At 44.5% G+C, this 20,783-nt stretch overlaps 1 protein-coding gene across 1 annotated transcript in view; it reads right to left on the reverse strand.

Moving 5' to 3' along the window:
- Positions 1-20,783, reverse strand: part of PDE1C (phosphodiesterase 1C) — a 534,574-nt gene that overhangs the window by 430,620 nt on the left and 83,171 nt on the right. Inside the window, exon 2 of the mRNA XM_050784828.1 lies at positions 8,292-8,342. Within this exon, the coding sequence (XP_050640785.1) occupies positions 8,292-8,342 (51 nt within the window). The remainder of the gene's footprint in view (positions 1-8,291; positions 8,343-20,783) is intronic.

Genomic DNA, 20,783 nt, shown 5'->3' on the forward strand with positions numbered 1-20,783 from the left:
TTCCTCCTTCATTTCTGGCACCTGTGGGCTTCCCTTTCTTTATTGCAAGTTTAACTATGCATTTAAAAGTATTTTTAAAACATTTCACTCAGCATTTCTATGTGCTTGTAAAAACTGAGAAGGTTTTCAGGTTATCCTCGTCTGTCTCTTGCAGAAACCTAAAACTTCATCTTAACTTTATTCAAAGGAGTATACATTAAGAGGATAGAGGAGGAGATGCTTGGAATGCAACAGCCAAGCCACGTCTTCCTTGCCCTCCCTGGGGTCACATTACACACAGAAATTTCTATTCATATTTTTCAATTATGTAAGCTTGTACACATGTAGCAAGAGTAAATATTTGCTATTATCTCAATAGGTGGTACCACAATTCCCATTGAGGGAGCAGAAACTGGTTTGCATTTAGGCAAAAATAAGTTGAAAGGAGTATAGAATGTGAGATGCTAAGGACAAGGGTGTGAGCAAGAGAGATAGTCAAGCTGCTGCTCTACATGAGAGATCCCAGGAGTGGCTTTGATTCCTAAAAGAGAGGTGGAAATAAAGGGTAAATAATGGAGGAGGGTAAGGATAAAAGGATGTACAGTGGTAGGTCAGGAACGGCATGGGCGAAGTGGTCTTTAAAATTTTTGTTGGTGGTAGAATGGCTAAATGGACTGTTGAAAATCAAACTGAATTTAAATGGTCTGCAATTACAGTGCATAGTGTGGATCTCTCTTGTTCATCCTTTCTTAATCTTCAGTCAAGCTCTACTTTGACCAACGCCTTTGGTTCTCCAGAAAAAAGAAGGAGGAGCTTTGTAGCACATCTGAGACTATGTCAGAGCAATAGGAAGATAGCCAGAAGCAAATAGAGGAAAGCAATCGACAGAGGTAGAAAATCAGGGTCAGAAGAACACCACCGTCCCGGGTACTCACGGAAGCATCGGGGAGTGCTCTGAACTTCCAAATGTCAGCACACAACAGCAATGTAAGCCTCTTCACCTATATCTCAATGGACTGGGAGTTTCCAGCTGACATGTGAGTTACATGTATGATCCATAAACTCCTAGAAGCTACTTATGGTATCATCAGCCAGTCCACTGGTGGACCACTGGCTAACATATTAGGGGCCTAGAGATATGTCTTTGGATATATTTAAAAGACTCTATCAAGCACATTCAAAAAGAAAAGGCAGAGTGAGTCTCAGTGTCCTGCCCCTTACCCCCATACACATGCCAGTCCATCACTCTGACCACAGCCATCAGTGCTTTCCAGGACACGGTGAATATTCCTCCGCTGGATGGGCTCCTGCAGAGAGCTCATGACCCCATGACAGGGATGTCATACAAGGGATTTGAGCTTTAGACAGAGTGGTGAGCACTGGACTGGATCATTTGTAAACACTACTAACTTGAAATCTTTCAAATCCCAGTGAATACATCTGTTGACTGAACCAAACTAATCGGCTTGCCTGATAACAACTGTGTCTGATGAAAGGGGTGGAGAAAGGGGGTAAGATAAAGAGGTGAAGCCCCTTGTGGGCAATCAGAGAAATTTTGGGTCAACATAAGTTGCAGTCTAACTGTGGCTCTGAAACACAGATGTGTCACAGGTCACTGGGGGAGCTGGGAGAGGATGATTATAAGTGTAGGAAAGAAGCTAGTAGCCAGCCGTCTTGTGTTCTTTTGTGTTGCTTGCGTGGTTGATTGGTTGGTTGGTTTTTGTGGTATGAAAACTTAACAGGAGAGCTATCTTCTTAATGTGTTTTAAACTGCACAATACCATATTGTTAACTACAGGGATTATGTTGTACAGCAGATCTCTACATCTTATTCATCTTACATAATGGAAACTTTATACCCATGAAGCAACAACTTTCCGTTTGCTCCTCCCCACACCCAGCTCCTAGCAAACACCATCCAATTCTGCGTTTCTATTAGTTTAACTATTTTTGCTTGCCATAGCACCCAAAATGTACCTGATTTGTCTGTCCTGGATCCCTTATATGGTTCTGTCTAAAACATAGTACATGCCCCTGAGAACACTGAAAGCCCAGCCACCAGCTACATACCCCCGCTCATGGTATTTCTCAGTCATTCCTCCCACTTATTTCTTCTTCTTCTTTTTGTCTTCATCCATCCCCAGTTCAAGCTCCCTTCTTTTGTCACCAACTCTCCTAGCTATAACAACTGATCTAGCAAAGTTCCCTGACTGAACTCTAGCACTGTCTCAGACATGATTTTGAGTTCCCCCTGGGGCTCCACACATGGCATCACCATGTCATAGGTGCTGCCTCCCTCTATTTCAATCAACCCCGGCGCTCACCCCACTGCACACCTCTGCCTCCCATTTCCCACCTCTGCTGAGGGAAGGGGATCATTCACCCAGCACACAAATACAAAAGGCCTCCCCTTGCTTCAGTCCCCCATCCACCGTAAGTACTCCAGCTCTTTCACAGGAAAATCTATTTCCAAAAATACCTGGATTTTTAATTAATCTCTATTTTCTTATTGCTTTTGATACCACTATAGTAGTCCCCCATTATCCGAAGGGGTACGTTCCAACAACTGCCTGAAACCGGGAATGGTGCCTAACATAATTGCTGTTAATCAGAACACGATTCTGTTCATGTCTACCATCCGCAAATTTAATAATACTTCCATCTTAACTAAGCACTTATCCTGTCCTGTGGCTGTAACTTTTGTAGCTTTAGTGTAACAACAAAACTAGCACAAATTTGTTTCCTTCTTTACAGTTTCACATATAGAAAATTTGCTCTCCCTGTGGATCTCAGCAACCTTGGCATACAATTTTTTTTTATTTTTTTCTTTATTAAGGCAAGAACTTTCACCTTTTCACTTAAAGGAAGCACTTGATGGCTTCTCCGTGATGTATCTGAATTGCCAGCATCAGTACTCTTGCACTTTTTACTAAGTGCACTTCGAAATTGCACTTAGGCAATTCCTAAATAAAATCAGGGTGATTTGAACACAAGCACTGCAATCTGATAAACAAGAGGGCTCCTAAGTCACTAACTTGTGGGTAGCATCTGCACATGTATCCACTGGACAAAGGGAGGATTAACATCATGGGTAGGGCAGAGTGAGATTTCATCTCGCTATTCAGAGCAGCACTCAGATCAAAACTTGTGAATTGTTTATTCCTGGAATTTTCCATTTCACAATTTCAGACCACTGTTAACCACAAGTAACAAAACTGGGAAAGTGAAACCGCGGATAAGGGAAGACTTTTGTATTTTCTTTTCCACGATTGCTCATCTTGGGGGAGAAATTAGTCCTCCCTCAGGGAAGCAATCAGAACTCCAGCATAGAGCTGCCCAGCCACAAGAGCTTTGTGGGCGCTGTCTCCCTCGCTCTGGCTCCTCCAATGCCCTGGACTCCCAACAGAAGCTCTGTCCAATGCACTGAATGCAGTGTCTTTTACATCTTCTAGAGGAGAGAGACGAAATCAAAATCTGGGCTTTTTCTGCCACACTGTGGCCATGTCTGAACACTACATGTGGCCTTCATTCCCTTACATGTGGTATTGAGAGTTGTTTTCATTGAAGATTAGAAGTTACCTTCTTTACCTGTTATCCCCATTCAAGCCCTTAAGCCTCAGCTGATGCTCGCCTCCTCCAGAAGGACTCCCTTGAATTCACCTCCATGCCAGGTTGGCTGAGGCCTCCCCGTTCTGACTCTCCCAGCTCCTCCTACCATTCGCTAGCATTTCCCTCCACACGCTGTATTGTAGCAGTCACTTCTGTCTCCCTGATTAGATTGTGAACTCTTTGAAGACAAACCGACTCATCTGTGTTATTTCCAGGGCTCACAGACGAACAGAAAATTCTTCAATAAGTATATATGAAATTAAAGAAAAAAGAGAAGAAGAGAGAGGAGGAAGGCTGAAAACTCAGGGTAATAACAACCACCCACATGTATTGAGCGCTTGTGGTATACAGTCCCTGTGCTTCATATAATGGATTCCAGGGTATCAGGGCCAATATCCACCTCTGCTGCCCCAGCTTCATCCAGTAATTGAAGGGTCCATGTCTGTCCTGTCAGGGGCTTCCTGAACTCTAGTCCTTCATATAGTCCATGACCAACATCTGTTCTGATGTTCAGTGACCACTTAACATGTTTTTAAGTATTTTAACATTCACCCTTGCATGCGATCATCCACAACAACTTGGAAATAAGTTCTAATATTGAGAGGAGAAGCCGGCTGGGCTTCTGGGTGGGGTGGGGACTTGGAGAACTTTTCTGTCTAGCTAAAGGATTGTAAATGCACCAATCAGCACTCAGTAAAAATGGACCAGTCAGCACTCTGTAAAATGGACCAATCAGCTCTCTGTAAAATGGACCAGTCAGCAGAATGTGGGTGGGGCCAAATAAGGGAATAAAAGCAGGGCACCGGTGCTAGCAGCTGCAACGCTGTTGGGTGGGCTTCCAAACTGTGGCAGATTTGTTCTTTCACTCTTTGCAATACATTTTGCGGCTGCTCACTCTGGGTCTACGGTACCTTTATGAGCTGTAACACTCACTGTGAAGGTCTGCAGCTTCACTCCTGAAGCCAGCGAGACCACAAGCCACAGGGAGGAAAGAACAACTCAGGATGCGCCACCTTTAAGAACTGTAACACTTACTGCTAAGGTCTGCACCTTCACTCCTGAAGTCAGCAAGATTACCAACCCACCAGAAGGAAGAAACTCTGGACACATTTGAACATTTGAAGGAACAAACTCCGGACACACCATCTTTAAGAACTGTAACACATGAGGGTCCTCAGCTTCATTCTTGAAGTCAGCAAGACCAAGAACCCACCAGAAGGAACCAATTCTGGACACAGTATTGTCCTAGGAGCAAGGTGAGGAAAGTGTGGCTTAGATGGGTTAAATTACCTGCCCACGGTGGCACAGAATTCATAATTCTGGACACAGAATCCAACTCCAGGCTTGACACCAGCGCTTACATACCTAATGGTTTCTGAGGACTCTCCCACTAGCATGTAGGAGACCCTTGAAGACATATTGTGGAGGGGTTTGGGGAGTGTGTACACTGGCAATGGGAAGGCTCACAGATGTTTATGATGTTAGGATAAGGAGCATTTAACGGAGCAGAAAGGGGCCTGCTTACGCAGTCTTCATTCAATCAGCGTTTGCTTCTACACCAGGCACAGTCAACCAGACAGGGCCCATGGGCTCAAGGAGCTGTCTGTCTAATAGGGAGACTGACAGATGCATAAAATAGACATCTCCAGGGAGGAGGGCTTTTAGGGCTTGGTACTACAGGGCAGCTTCACCGGCATCCCAGAGAGCAGGACTAACAAGGGACCCAGAGCCAGCTAACTTCATCCCAGAAGTCCCAATGTCAGGAGCCCCAGCCACAGTGGGTTCCAGGAGCTCCTCACCAAGTTGAGGCCTGGACCTGAGCTGGGCAGGTCAGCTGTTCCCCACACTGCCCTGGTGCCTACCATGCAGTATCCACATGGGGTAACTTCCATGCGGCACCCATGTGAGGTGTCCACCATGAAGTACGCACATGAGGTGCTCTGCTGGCTCACCCTGCCCACTGCAGAGCAGGGCAGTGCCCACACCCGGTGGCTCTCGCCTTGCAGCTGGCCTTGTGATGGATACCATTCTCAAACCATTTGCTGGTTGGAAGCCGGCATGCCTGCATTCACACAGCATTCTCAAGTCAAGGTCATTCTCAACTTCTCACTCTCCTGGACACTGTCATTCTCCCAGCATTTGTGAGGGGAAGAGATCTTCTCTGCTTCCTTTGAGTCCCCCTCCCTCCCTCCTCTCTAACCCCCACTTCTGGGAAAATGACTTCCCTATGTTACTGTATGTGCCCACAGTTGCTAGGCAGATGCTCCAATTGAAGTCAGGTTGATCAGAAGCCACTGCTTGAGCCTGCAGTGATGGGGCAGGGGTGGTGACGGGGCCTGGTGGAGCCAGAGTCTCACAGGACTCACTCCACAGCATCTACCACCATAACCAGCCCTTCCCCCGTCCCCACTCCCAGATCTTCTCTGCTGACCCCTAGAGGTCCAGCCATCACAGCAGAAGCTCTGGCCCCCCATGCCCATCGTGCCTGATTCCATGCTGGGCAATGCACACTGTCAAGGCTTTCTGTCTTGTTGGAGGCAAAACTTAGAGAATGTTGCAGTACTTCATCTTCCAGTCTCAAAAAAAAAAAAAAAAAAGTCTATCATCTGAATCCCCCTAGTCTTCCCAAACTGAACTCTTCATTCACACCACACAATGAAGGTCAGTTTCAAGGTGGTAAAGTGAAGTGAGCATCAATCGGACATGCTACATTAAAAATAATTTTTTTTTGCCTTCCTAAAAGTCACTTAATCTTTCCCTCTCTAGTATTGACTACAAAAAGACTTAGTAGCTCATGTGCCATCTGACTTTTTCCAGGGCAATGCAATTAACTCAGGAGATTTTTTTTTCTCCTTTTTTCCCTATATCAGTCCAACCTAATTGGTTTGCCACTAATTACTCGTTTCCTATACAGATATGTGTTCATCGTGTCCTCACTTGTCTCAAGCTAATAAGCTTTCAAGAGATACATCATCCTTTCAACCCAGTCATACAGTTGAGAACTTCACACAAGAAATCACCTTCCTTTGTCTGTGAAAGGAATAATTGCCTCCACTCTCATACAAGGACCCCCCACCTTCCTCTGTCCTGTGGTGAGCCTCGGGAACTCCCATGGGGGAAGGGGCACCCAGCATAGCCCTCACAGCGTGGTTGGGTCACGATTCCAGCTTATTTATTTGCCTGACTACTGCTCAGGAGTTGAAGAAAAAAAATGGGATAAAAGCATATTCTTCAACCTCATTGAGCTGCGGGATGAAATATCTATTTTGGAAATAATGATTCCAGGTAGGAGGGCAGTGAGGAATGGGGCTCATGAGAAGCGAGTGTTTTATTACACAATTTCTAAAATATGAGCACTTCATGCTCTTTCATTATTGTACATTATTACAGTTCTGTAAAAATCATTTCTGGGAAATCAATCTCAACATTTCAAAGCCTTCCAAAAAGTTGGGAGGCAGAGTTTATAAGAAGCCCTGTAAATACAGAAATTATACTTTCAGCTTTACGTAATAAGATTTACTATGGCATTGTCCACACTCAGACCTAGTCAACACTGCATGAGGAATGCAGTGACTGGGGATTTGTAGAGTTCCTCCCATGCCACAATTTCAAAAGATAGCAACATTTTTCACTGCCCTGGAAAAACGTCATACAGCATGTGAGCTACTAAGTCTTTTTGTAGTCAATACTAGAGAGGGAAAGAGTAAGTGACTTTTAGGAAAGCAAAAAAAAAAAAATTTTAATGTAGCAATGTCCAATTTTGAATATTTTCCAAGTGAGAAAACAGAGGCCTGGATAGTGTGAGTGAAATTACTTTTACTGAAAGCCAGTGAGGCAGCGATAAATCTGTTTCTGTTTACAGCTCTACCATTTCTCCACTTGGTGCACAGTGGGTTTGGGGAGCATCTCCACTCCACCCTGATCCGTGTCTAGTATTTCCACTCCCTTTGGAATCCGGGTTTTCATTCCAGGGAGTGCATTAACTTGCTGGATAATTTGCTGATCACACTGTTACAGAAACCATTTAGAGGCTTTAGACTCCTACTCTTTCACAGGGATCAAGACCTGGAGACAAAGCAGTCAAGGGAAGCCCCATGGCCTAACCACAGCCCTAGGAATATCCCCAATGCCTAAGGAAACCCATTCAATCCATCTGAGCTTCAAAATGTCACCAAATTGAGGAAGAGCCAGTGGAGTAAGTTCATAAGTCCATGTTGAATGGTGATGATGCCTTCATAGCTACAAGCATTTCATGTACGTCTCCTCACTTTATCTTAAAACATTCATAAAAAGGATAGTCCACAGCACGTCTCAAACTCTAATGTGAAAAGGCATCCCCTGTAGATTTGTTAAAATACAGATTCTGACTCAATTGGTCTGAAGGAATGGTGGGGGGACTGAAGCTCCACATTTCTAAAAAGCACCCGGGTGATGTCGATTCTGCTGCTCTGAGGACCATACTTGGAATTGCAAAGGCTTAGAGCACAATTTGGAAACCACAGTTCTAAGGACTGAAAAGGCAGTAGCAATGAGTAGCTCACCAGCCTGGACTCAAGTGGGATATTAACCAGATGATGACATTTCCTACATTACTGTTTTATTAACACCTGATAGGATTGAAGAGCTATACCGCACAGGGGAAAGATCTCTGGAGAACATTTTCTGATGGAGACCAGGAAAGGGGTGAAACAAGATTTACTCACGAGAGAAGCGGGCCAGTGATCTGGCATTCTTGTCTCCAGCTTCATTTGCAACTGGGAAAAAAAAAAAACATAGGATACAATTTAAAATAAAGCACATGTGTCCACCAAATATGCCCCAATACAGCCAATCCCCTGGATGCTTTGACATCAGGCTGTATTTAAGACTTTTTGTAAGTGAATAAAAGCAACTTCACTCCCTCTGTTTCTGTTATTTCCAAGGCTGCCCTCAACACCTAAATGACGTCAAATGTCTCAATCATTTTGATTAGAATATTTGGATGAAGATAGAGAGGATCTCAACAACATCCAGTTTAGTAGGCCTAAAGAAGTTAATTGGCTTACATCCACTTAGTAAGAGGCATGCGCACCAGATTCCAAGCTAGTGGACGTCCTTTGGCTCCAAGAGTCCTCTAACAGGGCTGTCTGTCAATACACTGATGCACCCCAAGCATCAAAATGAGTCTGGTTTCCTAGGATCCATAGGGGCAAAGCCGAGGCAGGAATTTGGGAAGATAAAAAGCTGGTTTATGTTCAGAAAGATATTAAATTTAGACACTAACAAACAGGGACGTTCATCAATAAAATTGTTCAGAAAACTGCCCTAGAAACCTTACCCCTAAAGCTTCTCAGCAGGGCAGGCTACCTCCTGCGAAAAGCCTCCATATAATTTATCATTGGATATAGTCATATTTAATGCCCCTTATAACTTATGAACCCATTTTATTGGGTAAAAGAGATGGTTATTAAGAGGAAACACAAGTTTCACTCACTTTAAATACCATGTTTCATGCCCATAAACATTATACCTTGGTGGTTATATGTATACATAGCAGACAGACATGGGTATTTGTGATCTACTTGAATAAACACCCAAAGCAATCAATAAGAAACACGTGTTCATTCTAGCTGAGAAAAAGCACTCAATGCATCAGCAGAATAAAGGAGATTGCTAATGTCATCATGAATGTATGAGAAGTTGCAGCAGCAGGACAAAACCAATACAGTAACTACTTTCTAAACTTATTACATGATTTTACAAAGAATGAAAAGTTGAAAAATTTATTCCACCATCTCACAAAGGTAAGCATTTTAAAATTTACTACATTTGGGCAATTTTTAAAAAATTAATAGATTCCATCTCAGTATCTTTTGTTTTTCTGGCATTAGCTTTGCCTCACCATCTCCACTCTTTTACTAATAAGGGCAATTACTAATTTGGGCAATTTATTACTAATTTGGGCAATTTTTAAAAATTAATAGATTCCGTCTTAGTATCTTTTCTTTTTCTGGCATTAGCTTTTCCTGGTCATCTGCACTATTACTAATAAGATGTTATATAAAAATGACCAGCAGGGGGAGACAATAATTCATCCAGCTCCCATCGTCTGTCAAACCGCAGCATTTCAAAAAAAGAAATGGGCCTGGCGCGGGTGGCTCACGCCTGTAGTTCCTGCGCTTTGGGAGGCCAAGGCTGTCGCATCACGAGGTCAGGAGACCAGCCTGCCCAACATGGTGAAACCCCATCTTTACTAAAAATACGAAAAATTAGCCGGACGTGGTGGTGGGCGCCTGTAATCCCAGCTACTCGGGAAGCTGAGGCAGGAGAATCACTTGAACCCAGGAGGTGGAGGTTGCAGTGAGCCGAGATTGTGCCACTGCACTACAGCCTGGGTGACAAAAGTGAAACTCCATCTCAAAAAAAAAAAAAAAAAAAGAAAGAAATGAAATAATTACTACACTCTGTACCAAATACATTTTAAAAGATTTCCAATTCAAAAAAAGATCCAGGACTTCTAAGAGCAATAGCTATTCTTGCTGTCTTCTCAAATGTTTTGTAGAACCACTACATGAATATAAATAATTCACATTCATATTCCTGCCTCCATTCAGAGCTACATCCAAAATATTTCAGAACAATGGTCAGCTATCTCGGTAGAAGTCTTTAACCACAACTGCATATCCTCACATCAGGAAGATTTGGATGTTATCATAGCTAAGTATTAAAAGAAATCTTATGAGCACTTGGAAAACTCTCAAGAGTTTTCTATAACCAAAGTTGTCTTAAAATAAAAAAAAGTAAATAAAAGGAAGAAAAGAGAGCGGGGAGGGAGGGATGGAGAAAGAAGGAATGAGCCCCAGTTAGGTATAGACATGAATTTCCATGACCTTGAGTTCAACTTGTTTCTTCCATTTAGACACTGTAAATGTCTGAAGAAAGAAATAGAGCTGGGTGGGGCATAGTGGCTCACGCCTGTAATGCCGACACTTTTGGGAGGCTGAGGCAGGAAGAACACTTGAGCTCACGAGTTTGAGACTAGCCTGGGCAACATAGTGAGACACTGTCTCCACAAAAAAAATTTTTTAAAACTTAGCTGGGTGTGGTGGTGCATGCCTGTAATGCCAGCTACTCAGGAGGTTGCAGTGGAGGGGTCACTTGAGCCCAGGAGGTTGAGGCTGCAGTGAGCTGTGATCAAACCACTGCACTCCAGCCTGGGCAACAGAACGAGACCCTATATCAAAAAAAAAAAAAAGAAAGAAAGAAAGAAAAGAAAAGAAAAGAAAAATAGATCCAGGATTTTACCAAAATCTTTGCTGCAGAAACTTTAAAATGACATTTTAAAATGGGATTACAAAGACCATTGCAATTGCTGAGAACACAAGCAACCACCTACTCAGTTTGGAGTCTGCACATTCTCCAAGAGTATGTACATTCCTCCAAGAATAAAAGAACAGAGACACCAATGTCGCTATTTCACGTGCAGTAATAGCCACATCTTCACTCAGCCAGGCCTTCCCTGCCCACCACCCTATCCAAGGATGGGAATTGCTGACCCAGATCCAAGTCACGCCAGGAAAGGCAAGAATCAGGATCCAGGCTAGTGGGACACCAGGAGAGTTTCCTCTATCCAAAAGGAATTTGAACCTCACCACCAGCGTGATTTCCCTACAAACATACCCAATGCCACACTCCACTTCTGGAGGGTCTCCCAGCCCCTACAGAACACAATCCAGCTCATCTGCCCCAACTTATTCTCCCACCTCATTTCCCAGAGCATCCTCCAGCACTTAGTCACATGCGATAGATGGACAATGTACTTCACACACTCTTTCTGCCTGGCTTTGGCTCCTGATGCCCCCTAGTCTTGGTGCACTCCTCCCTCATCTTCACCTGGCCAACTCCTTACTCATCCTTTAAGATCCAGGTGGAGCGATTCACTTCTGAAAAGTCTCGTCGCTTCACACCCCACCTTCTCCATCCCCCAGATCTCTGCCCATATGTGTAACTCCCCTTCCCACACCTGCCTGTTGTTCTCAAACTTCAGCAGCATCAGAACCACTGGGTAGGTTTCTTAGAATACAGTTTCTAATTTGATGCATCTGGTGTGAGGCCCAAGAATTTACATGTCTGACAAGCTCCCAGGTGATATGGTGGATGCTGGTCTGGGGACCATAAAAGCTACCCCACCCAAGGCAAGGATCATCACTTTCTATCATTGTATTTCCATTCTTTTATACAGTGACTATGCATTCAGTCAATATTTTTGGAATTCAAGTAGACTTAATGCCACAAATGGCTTAGTAGACCAGACATCTCAGACTGCCTTCCAGATGACTATAGAAAGTCCCAGGTGTGTTTTGTTTGGTCTCACAGTGCTTTTAATTTTTGAACAATTGTCAGCCCACATTTAAAACCAAGAGATTTCAAATAGAAATACGTATTACTGGCTTCCTTCAAATAACTGGGGTGATTGGAATACAAGGCCCCCATCCCACATGACAGCCATGGTTCACCACTGAGATGCCCCCTCGGGTGGCTCTGCCTCCTGGATGTTCAGAATGCAACTCTATACTGACTGTTGTTGGACTATACACTCCGCATGGTCTAGAAGGTAGGTGAAAACAGAACCTCTTAAAGACCTTAAAGAATTAAACTAAACCTCAACAGATGCTAGCACCACAAAGTGCTGTAGCCCAGCTCACCAACCCCTTCTGTCCCCAGTGCAGAACTGCCCAGATGCGGCCACCAGCACGCTGCAGGCCTGCTCGGAGACACCCAGCCTTCTCCGCCGGCATAGGAGCCCTCAAACACTGCTGCTTGCCTTGCATGTTTAAAGGTATACAGCAAGCTTTCACCTGATAAACTCCCGTTTATCAGGTGCAATTAGAGCTTAAATGTGGTGAGATCTTATAAGAATGATTATGTAGGTTTATGGAAAGTTACCGATGCCACACTGCTCACAAAACACAGATTCCAGTTCAGAATGCATAATGATTCTATCGATGTTCAGTTGAGTGTCTAGGCTACATGTGTATATAGGCACAGAAGGATGAGTAGAAGTATGGTCACCAGATATATTAACAGTTAATTCTCCTGTGTGGTGGCATTTGAGAAAATTTGTAACTTTTGAAATACTTTTCTGCATAAACTCAATAGTTTATGATAACCATGTGTTTATAATCAGGAAAAAATGTTTTTATTAGAGGGTATCAGACAATTGGTTATTGCTCTGTTTCAAAATCCATATATTATTTTGGATATGTGTGTGTATATATGTACATGTGTATGTATATGTATGTATGTAAAGGACTTTTTATACATACACATGTATAAATGTTTGTACTATTTTTATACATACATGTGAACATATATACACATTTTTATATACATGTATGTAAAAAAAATACATATATATAAGATGTGTTTTAGATTCTGATTTAAGAGTAGTCCTGGATCACAGAATCCAAGGCACCTGCCATCTCTAGTCCAAGAGGGCTCCTTGTAGGACTCAAGAAAGGCATCTTTTACTCCTCGCTACAGGGATCCCACGCATTTTAAGTCAGTGGTTTTCAGCCCTGGACACACATGAGAATCACCTAGGGAATGTTACAAAATATTGATGCCCAGACCAAAATATTGATGTTGAGAACAACAGGGCCTCTAGGGGTAGGACTCAAGCATCAGTGTTTTTTAAGCCCCTGATCCCAATGAGCAGCCGAGGTTGGGAAGCACTAATAAATGGTGCAACTCCATACATCCTTACCAAAGCAACATTCAGGGAGGAGGACGTGGCTCTGATTCCTTCAAAAATAATCACCCCTATTCAGTTCTTCTTTTCAGGATGCTATTGCTTTGTCAAAATCCTGAATCAAGCAAGGTACATCTCTGCTTTAAAAAAACTTCAGCCATTAAGATGCAAACCTAACTATGGAGACCTATTAGTGGGCAACTCTTTGCATTGTAAAGAGTTCTTTATAAAAGGATTCACCTCGCATTGCCTCCATCCTTCAGCATATGTGGACTGAGCTCTGCCTGGGCACTGGGCAGTGAACTAGACTCGAGGAGGGTTGCAACAATGGATTCCACCCAACCTGGACATGCAAGCAAGTAAGGAAGGCAAACTGTGCCTTTCAATCTGAGTTTATCTAAGTGTGATCAGCTAGGGAAGTGACTTGATGATGATGATGATGATGATGATGATGATGCAGTTTCCTTGGTCCTGTGCCAGATCCACTGGGTCAGAATCCCTGCAAGTGAGGACAGGACTCTACGTTTTAAACCAGGGGTCCCCAACCCCTGGGCCACAGAACCTAGCAGCCCATGGCCTGTTAGGAACCGAGTGCTCAGCAGAAAGTGAGAAATGGGGGACCGAGCATCACCACCTGAGCTCCAGGTGGCATTAGATTCTCATAGGAGCATGAACCCTATTGTGAACTGCACATGTGAGGGATCTAGGTTGCATGCTCCTTATGATCATCTGAGGTAGAACAGTTTCATCCTGAATGGTTTCGGGATGAAACTGTTCTACCTCAGATGATCATAAGGAGCATGCACCCCAACACCCATTTTGTAGAAAAAAAAATGTCTTCCATGAAACCGGTCCCTGGTGCCATAAAGGTTGAGAACCACTGTTGTAAAAATTGCTCCAGAAGCCACTTGGACACACGAATGTCTGAGAAGCAGCAATCTAAAGGAAATGTTCCCCTGGTGTGTTTGCTGTAGGTTTTCCCTCCCAAAAATTGGCCAGAAACAAATCTCAGAGTAAGTAGTTGCCATGGAGACCAATAGGAGGAGGCAGGTGAGACAGGAAGATAACTTGGAGCAATGAGCATCCTAACCCCAGGCAACTCGGAGGGCTCTGATGTCCCAGCTATGACACAAACAATACAGGACATCAGAAAGGACAAAGGAGAATAAGGGGGAAGCTAAGGTGGGCCCAACCGTTGTGGTGGTGACCTAGGCAGGTGCACACTGCTTTGTAACCAAAACACTGCCACCCTTGTTTTGAAAGCCCTGGCACCTGGGTAAGCATAAATGCAGCTGGTGTCCTGGGTGCCAGGGCAAACACACAGCGAGTAGCCGACCCAGGGCAGAGCCTGGCTTCCTGCAAGGAAATCTGCCCAGTGCACTGGTTGGCTGCTGCTTTACCACAGCCCTGGGTCTGGCCCAGGCATTCTCTCCAAGTGAACTCTTTTGGGAAGGCTGGTGGCTGGAATGCCAGGCACCACCGATTCCCAAAGGAGAGAGCATTGGAATGAGGTTCCAGGCACTTTCCCTAGTTACTATAGAAGGTGAAGCTCAGAATTACTCCAGGTGTTTCACCTCACCTCATCTTACCTTCAACTTGCAAAGACCCAAGCAATAGCAAGGAAAACAGGAAGGAATGCTGGGGGGAAGGAGACCTGGTGCAAAATCATCATTAACTATCCTAGCTCAGATACCATCTTCTAGGTGGGACCTTCCATGACCACCCATTAAGACCGCAGCTCCCGACTGCCTCCTTCCTCTAGTCCCCATCCTCCTATCCTGGTTTATTCCTCGCTACGGTACTTATCACCTTCTCATATGCTCTGTACTTCAGTAGGTTTATTGCCTTTCTCCTTCCAAGACAATGTAAGCTCCACACAAGCATAGGTTCTCTGCCAATGAAAAAGCTGTGATCTCCCCAGTGCCCAAATGCCTGGCATGAAATATTTATGGACTGAATTAATGACCAGCCTCCTAGCAATCTACCATTCAGAACATGATGGAGCCAAGGATATTGGAAGGAGACACGAAAAGGAAGGTGTAAGGATATCACATCCCTTGAACACCCAAAATACCCATTCAGGTCTTCAAATACCAGACACTGAATAAATCACAGATACCAAATAAATCTGCAAACACCCAGTCATGGTCCCTGCCTTCACATGGAATAACACTGCCCTTCCAATTTAATGGGCAGGAGTGCAGAAAGACTGGCTAAGTTTTTTCAAGGCCACACAGGTTTTTATGGCCAAACCCCATCTAAACCCGGGAGTATCTAGTGCCAAAGTCCGTGTCTCTTCCACCTTTGTCTCTTTGCCTTCTAAGGAGGGGAGACAGGTAGGAACCGTGCTCCAGAGAGGGCTGCACCTAGAGAAGAGCCAGGCTGCAGCCTCTATGCCTCTAGCCCCAGTGGGAGGAGGGTACCAGCCTGCAGGCAATGGGGGAGGTCACCCGCCTGGCCCCTGGTACCAGGCATAAGGCCAGGAGACATGAGGTGGGCAACGAGGTCAGGACTCACGGCAATAGGATCCAGTAGAGAGAGAAGCTACTGACGAGGGGAGGAGCTTCATTGACATGTTCATTCAAGAGCCCCAAGGTGTCTCCCTAACCCTATTAAGTCTCCGATAGGTAGAAAATAGCAACAAGGAAATAGAATCTAGAATCAAACGCATCTCAGTATGAACCAGTACAACTCACAAAAACAGCCCCTACGAGGCAATCGTATTCTCTTTAACAGGTGAGGAAAGTGACATTCCAAGAGATTAGGTAGCTTGTCCAAAAACAGACCAAGGTAAAGCAGTAGAGTGAGAAATGTCATCCATTCCTTCCAGCTCTGAGTCCAGCATTCTCAGAGAAGGGATGTGCCCCATCTGTTTAATTGTTGCGTAATGATCAGTGGTAAAGCAAAAGGCTTGACTTCCTTTGCCCCCGTGTGGTTTGATAAATGTTGGTGTTTGACAAGCCTGGGATCTGTTTCAAGCATAAAAATGTGTAAATGTATAACTCGGGCGATGGCTGAATCGTGTGCTGTGTTGAGAAGTCTTCTGATGCCAAGACTGAGCTTAGCAAGATGTTTTTGTGACACATGATGAAAGCCTGCCATGGTTGGGGTGGGGGGAAACTGAAAGGAGGAAGTAGGATGGGTAAATGGAAAAATCCTGCCAGGTTATATGGAACATAAAAGAATGTGGCCACAAAATGGATAATTCACAAAGGTAATTGACTTCATTCAACACATAAAATATATTATCCCAGTTGCTTAAAATGAGAAATGCTATATAATACAATAACTTCATACACCCAGGAGCCATCCAAACAGACTGGGCATTTCCAGAAGGCTGTCATCTAAATCAGACTTAGCCATGCCTTTCACAAGGCTCTTGGTCTTGTGAAAATGCAGATTAATTGCCTGGGATGAAATAACTTATACTGGTAGGTCCAGACATAGAAGCTGGTACCACCTTATTTCAGAGGCAGTGCCTTTCACCTCGTGCTACCCATCGCATTTTCAACATCCAAGTGTTACTACCACAGGATCAGCCTCATTGCCATGAAATCCAGTCCCTTGTCTCCCCTCCACTTAGCCTCAAGTCGGAAGCCTGCTCCTTATGGGAACAGATCTCAGCAATCCAGTTGAAATTTGTACCCCAGAGCCATAAAAGGCATCACAACCCCCACTCTGTTCCTTCCCCACTTCTTTATTCAGAAATGCTCAGCATTGCTTCATTATACCTTCCGGGCCAATTTGGCTGTCAAATCCACTCTGAATCAGGCACTTGCACAAAAGAAAATAAAACCAATTTGTAGTTGATGACGCATCAGGGCTGATAATTTGAAAGTGGCAGGGATGGTGCACTTTCCAGACCCTTTTCTCCTAGAGTAATGGGCAAATCCTTACAGAGGGCAAGGCTTATCTTCCAGAGGGCAGATGGATCCCTGGCTCATGCAGCCCAGGGCATCACACAGACAGAGGTGAAATCAAAGAGGCCTTTACCAAGCTGAGAAGACAGCTTGAAAAACACACATCCTGTACTTTTTCTTTTAGTTTGGAAGAATTTGAGTCATATGTAGAGGCTCAAGCAATCTACTTCTTCCCTGGACCTAATGTCATAAGTTTGCTTATTTATCTACATTCTATCTCATTTCACAAATTATATTTTATGTTTTGCTCTACACTCCTATCCTTTATGCAACAAAGTAAAATGTTAATGAAAACTGAAATTTACTTATTTCAATCAATTCCTTGCTCCCTTTCCCTGATCCCGCTTTCCAGGCTTCCAGCTTTCAGGTTGACTCTACAGGGCCCTCCATTACACCAAGATCCAACAAGCAATTGCCGTCTGTTGAGTCCCCCTCTCATCTATTGGCCTCCCTCGTCCCAGAACTCTGCTGGATGTGAAAATGGATGTAACCTCATCCTCAGGTAACCAGGAATCCAGCTGAAACCCAAAGGCCTGGCCATGAACTTCCTGGTACATATCATTCAACTTGTTGCCATATGAATTTATCAAGGTGTTTAGTGTTTCTGTGGAAATCATCAGGCCAAGCTACCAGGCCCTGACCTCAGGAAACTTGAGATCTCATTGTGGAAATGTAATTTTCATGCATGAGATGACCCACGCTCTGTTGAATGCTAGACAAAGGGTCCTTTGTGGCCTGGAGTGACTAGTATTGGGAGGTTTCCTGGAAGACGACGAGGATAGGTGAGATTAGAGAGGTGAAGAGGATGATGGAATCTGCCCAAGGAGAGGAAAGGGGTGTGGTGCATTCTAGTACGTGGGAGCAGACTGAGATGCATCAGTTATTCATAAATATTTCCCTTTCATAGCAAGAAAAGTTTTTTATTGGAGGAAGGGAGTAGTAAAACGCCATGAAAGGCTAGCACTCAGATTTTTCTATCTGCCTTCTTTCCTATTTCCATATACAAATACGTTGCATCTGCAGATGGGGATGTGATTTTATCTAAGGGCAGATGTGCCTGAACATGCTCTAAATTCAGGTGCTGGGACACCGGTCCAGTGCCAGCAGTCGCTCCAAAGCACTGCCGCCTGACTTGGATGTGAATTCTTCCTTGTGGTGATGGCCTGGGTGGCCCAGTCCAGCCCTCCTGGTTGATACCCTGGTGGCCACCATTGGCATCAGGCGCAGGACTGCTGGCTCGCATGAGGCCCCCTGCAATGCTGACCCCACTATAACAACCAGTTGAGCAAATCAGGCAAAGCCAATCACTAGCAGTTAACATGAATCAAAAGTGTTGAGACAGAAATACAATATTGATATGATTAGGCTGTGTCCCCACCCAAATCTCATCTTGAGTTGCAGCTTCCATAATTCCTATGTGTTGTGAGAGGGACCCAGTGGGAGATAATTGAATCATGGGGGCAGTTTTCCCCATACTGTTCTCGTGGTAGTGAATAAGTCTCATGAGATCTGATGATTTTACAAGGGGTTTCCCCTTTTGCTTGGCTCTCATTCTGTCTTATCTGCCATCGTGTAAGTCATGCCTTTCGCCTTCCACCGTGATTGTAGCCTCCCCAGCCACATGGAACTGTGAGTCCATTAAGCCTCTTTTTAAAAAAAAATAAATTACCCAGTCTTGGGTATATCCTTATCAGCAGTGTGAAAATAGACTAATACAAACATCAAGCTGGTTGCTCAAGCTGTTAACTAATTACAGCCCACCCTGGACAAGGCAAAGAAAAGTATACAGAAGAAGTGGAGGGACACTCAAATTTATTAAGCCCCTTCCTCATGCCAGGCACCAGTAGGAACTTTATGCCTGTAATTTTTATTCAATTTTCACACTGTTCCAGGGGGTAAGTAGTAGTATTCCTATTTTCAGATGAGGAAGGTGAGATTTAGAAAAAGTTAAGTCACTTTCCCAAATCAACACTGAAAAGTGGGAAAGCTGGGATTGAAACCCAGTCTGTGTGAGCCCCTTTATTCTCTTTTCTCTACAGTTCACACCATCGGAAAGCACATTAAGAACCCTCTGGTCTGGCCAGGCACAGTGGCTAACACCTGTAATCCCAGCACTTTGGGAGGCCGAGACGGGCTGATCACGAGGTCAGGAGATGCAGACCATCCTGGCTAACACTGAGAAACCCTGTCTCTACTAAAAAAAAGTACAAAAAAATTAGCTGGGCGAGGTGGCGGGCGCCTGTAGTCCCAGCTACTCGGGAGGCTGAGGCAGGAGAATGGCGTGAACCTGGGGAGGCAGAGCTTTCAGTGAGCCAAGATCGCAACGGTGCACTCCAGCCTGGGTGACAGAGCAAGACTCCATCAAAAAAACAAAAACAACAACAACAAAAACAACCCTCTGGTCCAATTCCACATATCGTGCATGGATCCCCTACAACATCCCAAACAAGTGGGCCTCCAGCTCATGCCTGAACTGTCTCTAGGGATGGGAGCACCTTGCTTCCAGAGGCAGGAAGCAGTTCTCCAAAAGAAAGGAAGCTCTTCTTCATAATGATGCCATCTTTCCAAAGGTCTTCATGCTGCCCCTCTCAGAATAGGCCTGGCTCCCTTTCCTCCTGAGGGCCCTTCCAACATTTGAGGACAACTGTCATGAACTCAGACCCTTGAGCCTTCTCTTCTCCAAACTGGCAAGCCCAGATCCCTCCTCCTGTGACAAAAATGTCCCAAGGCCTTTACCCAAAAAAGCAAAGTTACTTAAGTCACTGCTGAAAGAAGAGACTATTTGTACCTTAAATAAGCCTCAGCAACACATTCTTCAACCCCACTCATTCCCACAGTGATCTTCAGGCTGAGTCAAATTTCCATCTCCCTCCATCAAGCCCCTTTCTTGTTTGGTTCTTGGGAGAAGTGGAAGGCACCTAGGAGCCATTTTCAGCATCATACGCCCAGGAGCCACCCAAACAGGCTGGGAGTTTCCAGGAGGCTGTCATCTAAATCAGCTCATCTCAGACATGGCCATGCCTTTGACAAGCCTGTGGTCTTGTTAAACTCCAGATTCATTTTCAGATGCTCTGGACCAGGCCCTGAGAGTCTGCATTTCTAACAAGCTCCCAGGTAATGGTTCTAGTCCAGGTACCACACTTCGAGTAGCTTGGTGCTAAAGGACATCACCTTCTTTAAAAAGGAAAAGCCAAGTACATGTTCTAAGAGCTCATTGGAAAGCCATGGGTGGTTGTGAAAATGCATGCTATGGAATTTGATGCTCAATTCTCTTGGTTTTTCTTCAGCAACGTTTTATTGAGAAAAATAATTGTTAACATCACGACTTTTTAAACTTGCCTAAGGAGAGATGTTGATACTGTGTAAGAGTGAGAAGGCGTATCCAATGCAGAGGGTGACGGAAAGAAACTCACCCCTCTCAACTGGCATTCAACAGAGCAGAGCTGAGCTAGATCACTACCCACCCGGGCAAGCCGCCAGCAGAGCACAAAGCCCAAAATGCATCAGGAGATGCTCAGATCTGAGATAGGAAAGCAACCTTACAG

Source organism: Macaca thibetana, chromosome 3 (assembly GCF_024542745.1).
Source record: "Macaca thibetana thibetana isolate TM-01 chromosome 3, ASM2454274v1, whole genome shotgun sequence".
Lineage (NCBI taxonomy): Eukaryota > Metazoa > Chordata > Mammalia > Primates > Cercopithecidae > Macaca > Macaca thibetana.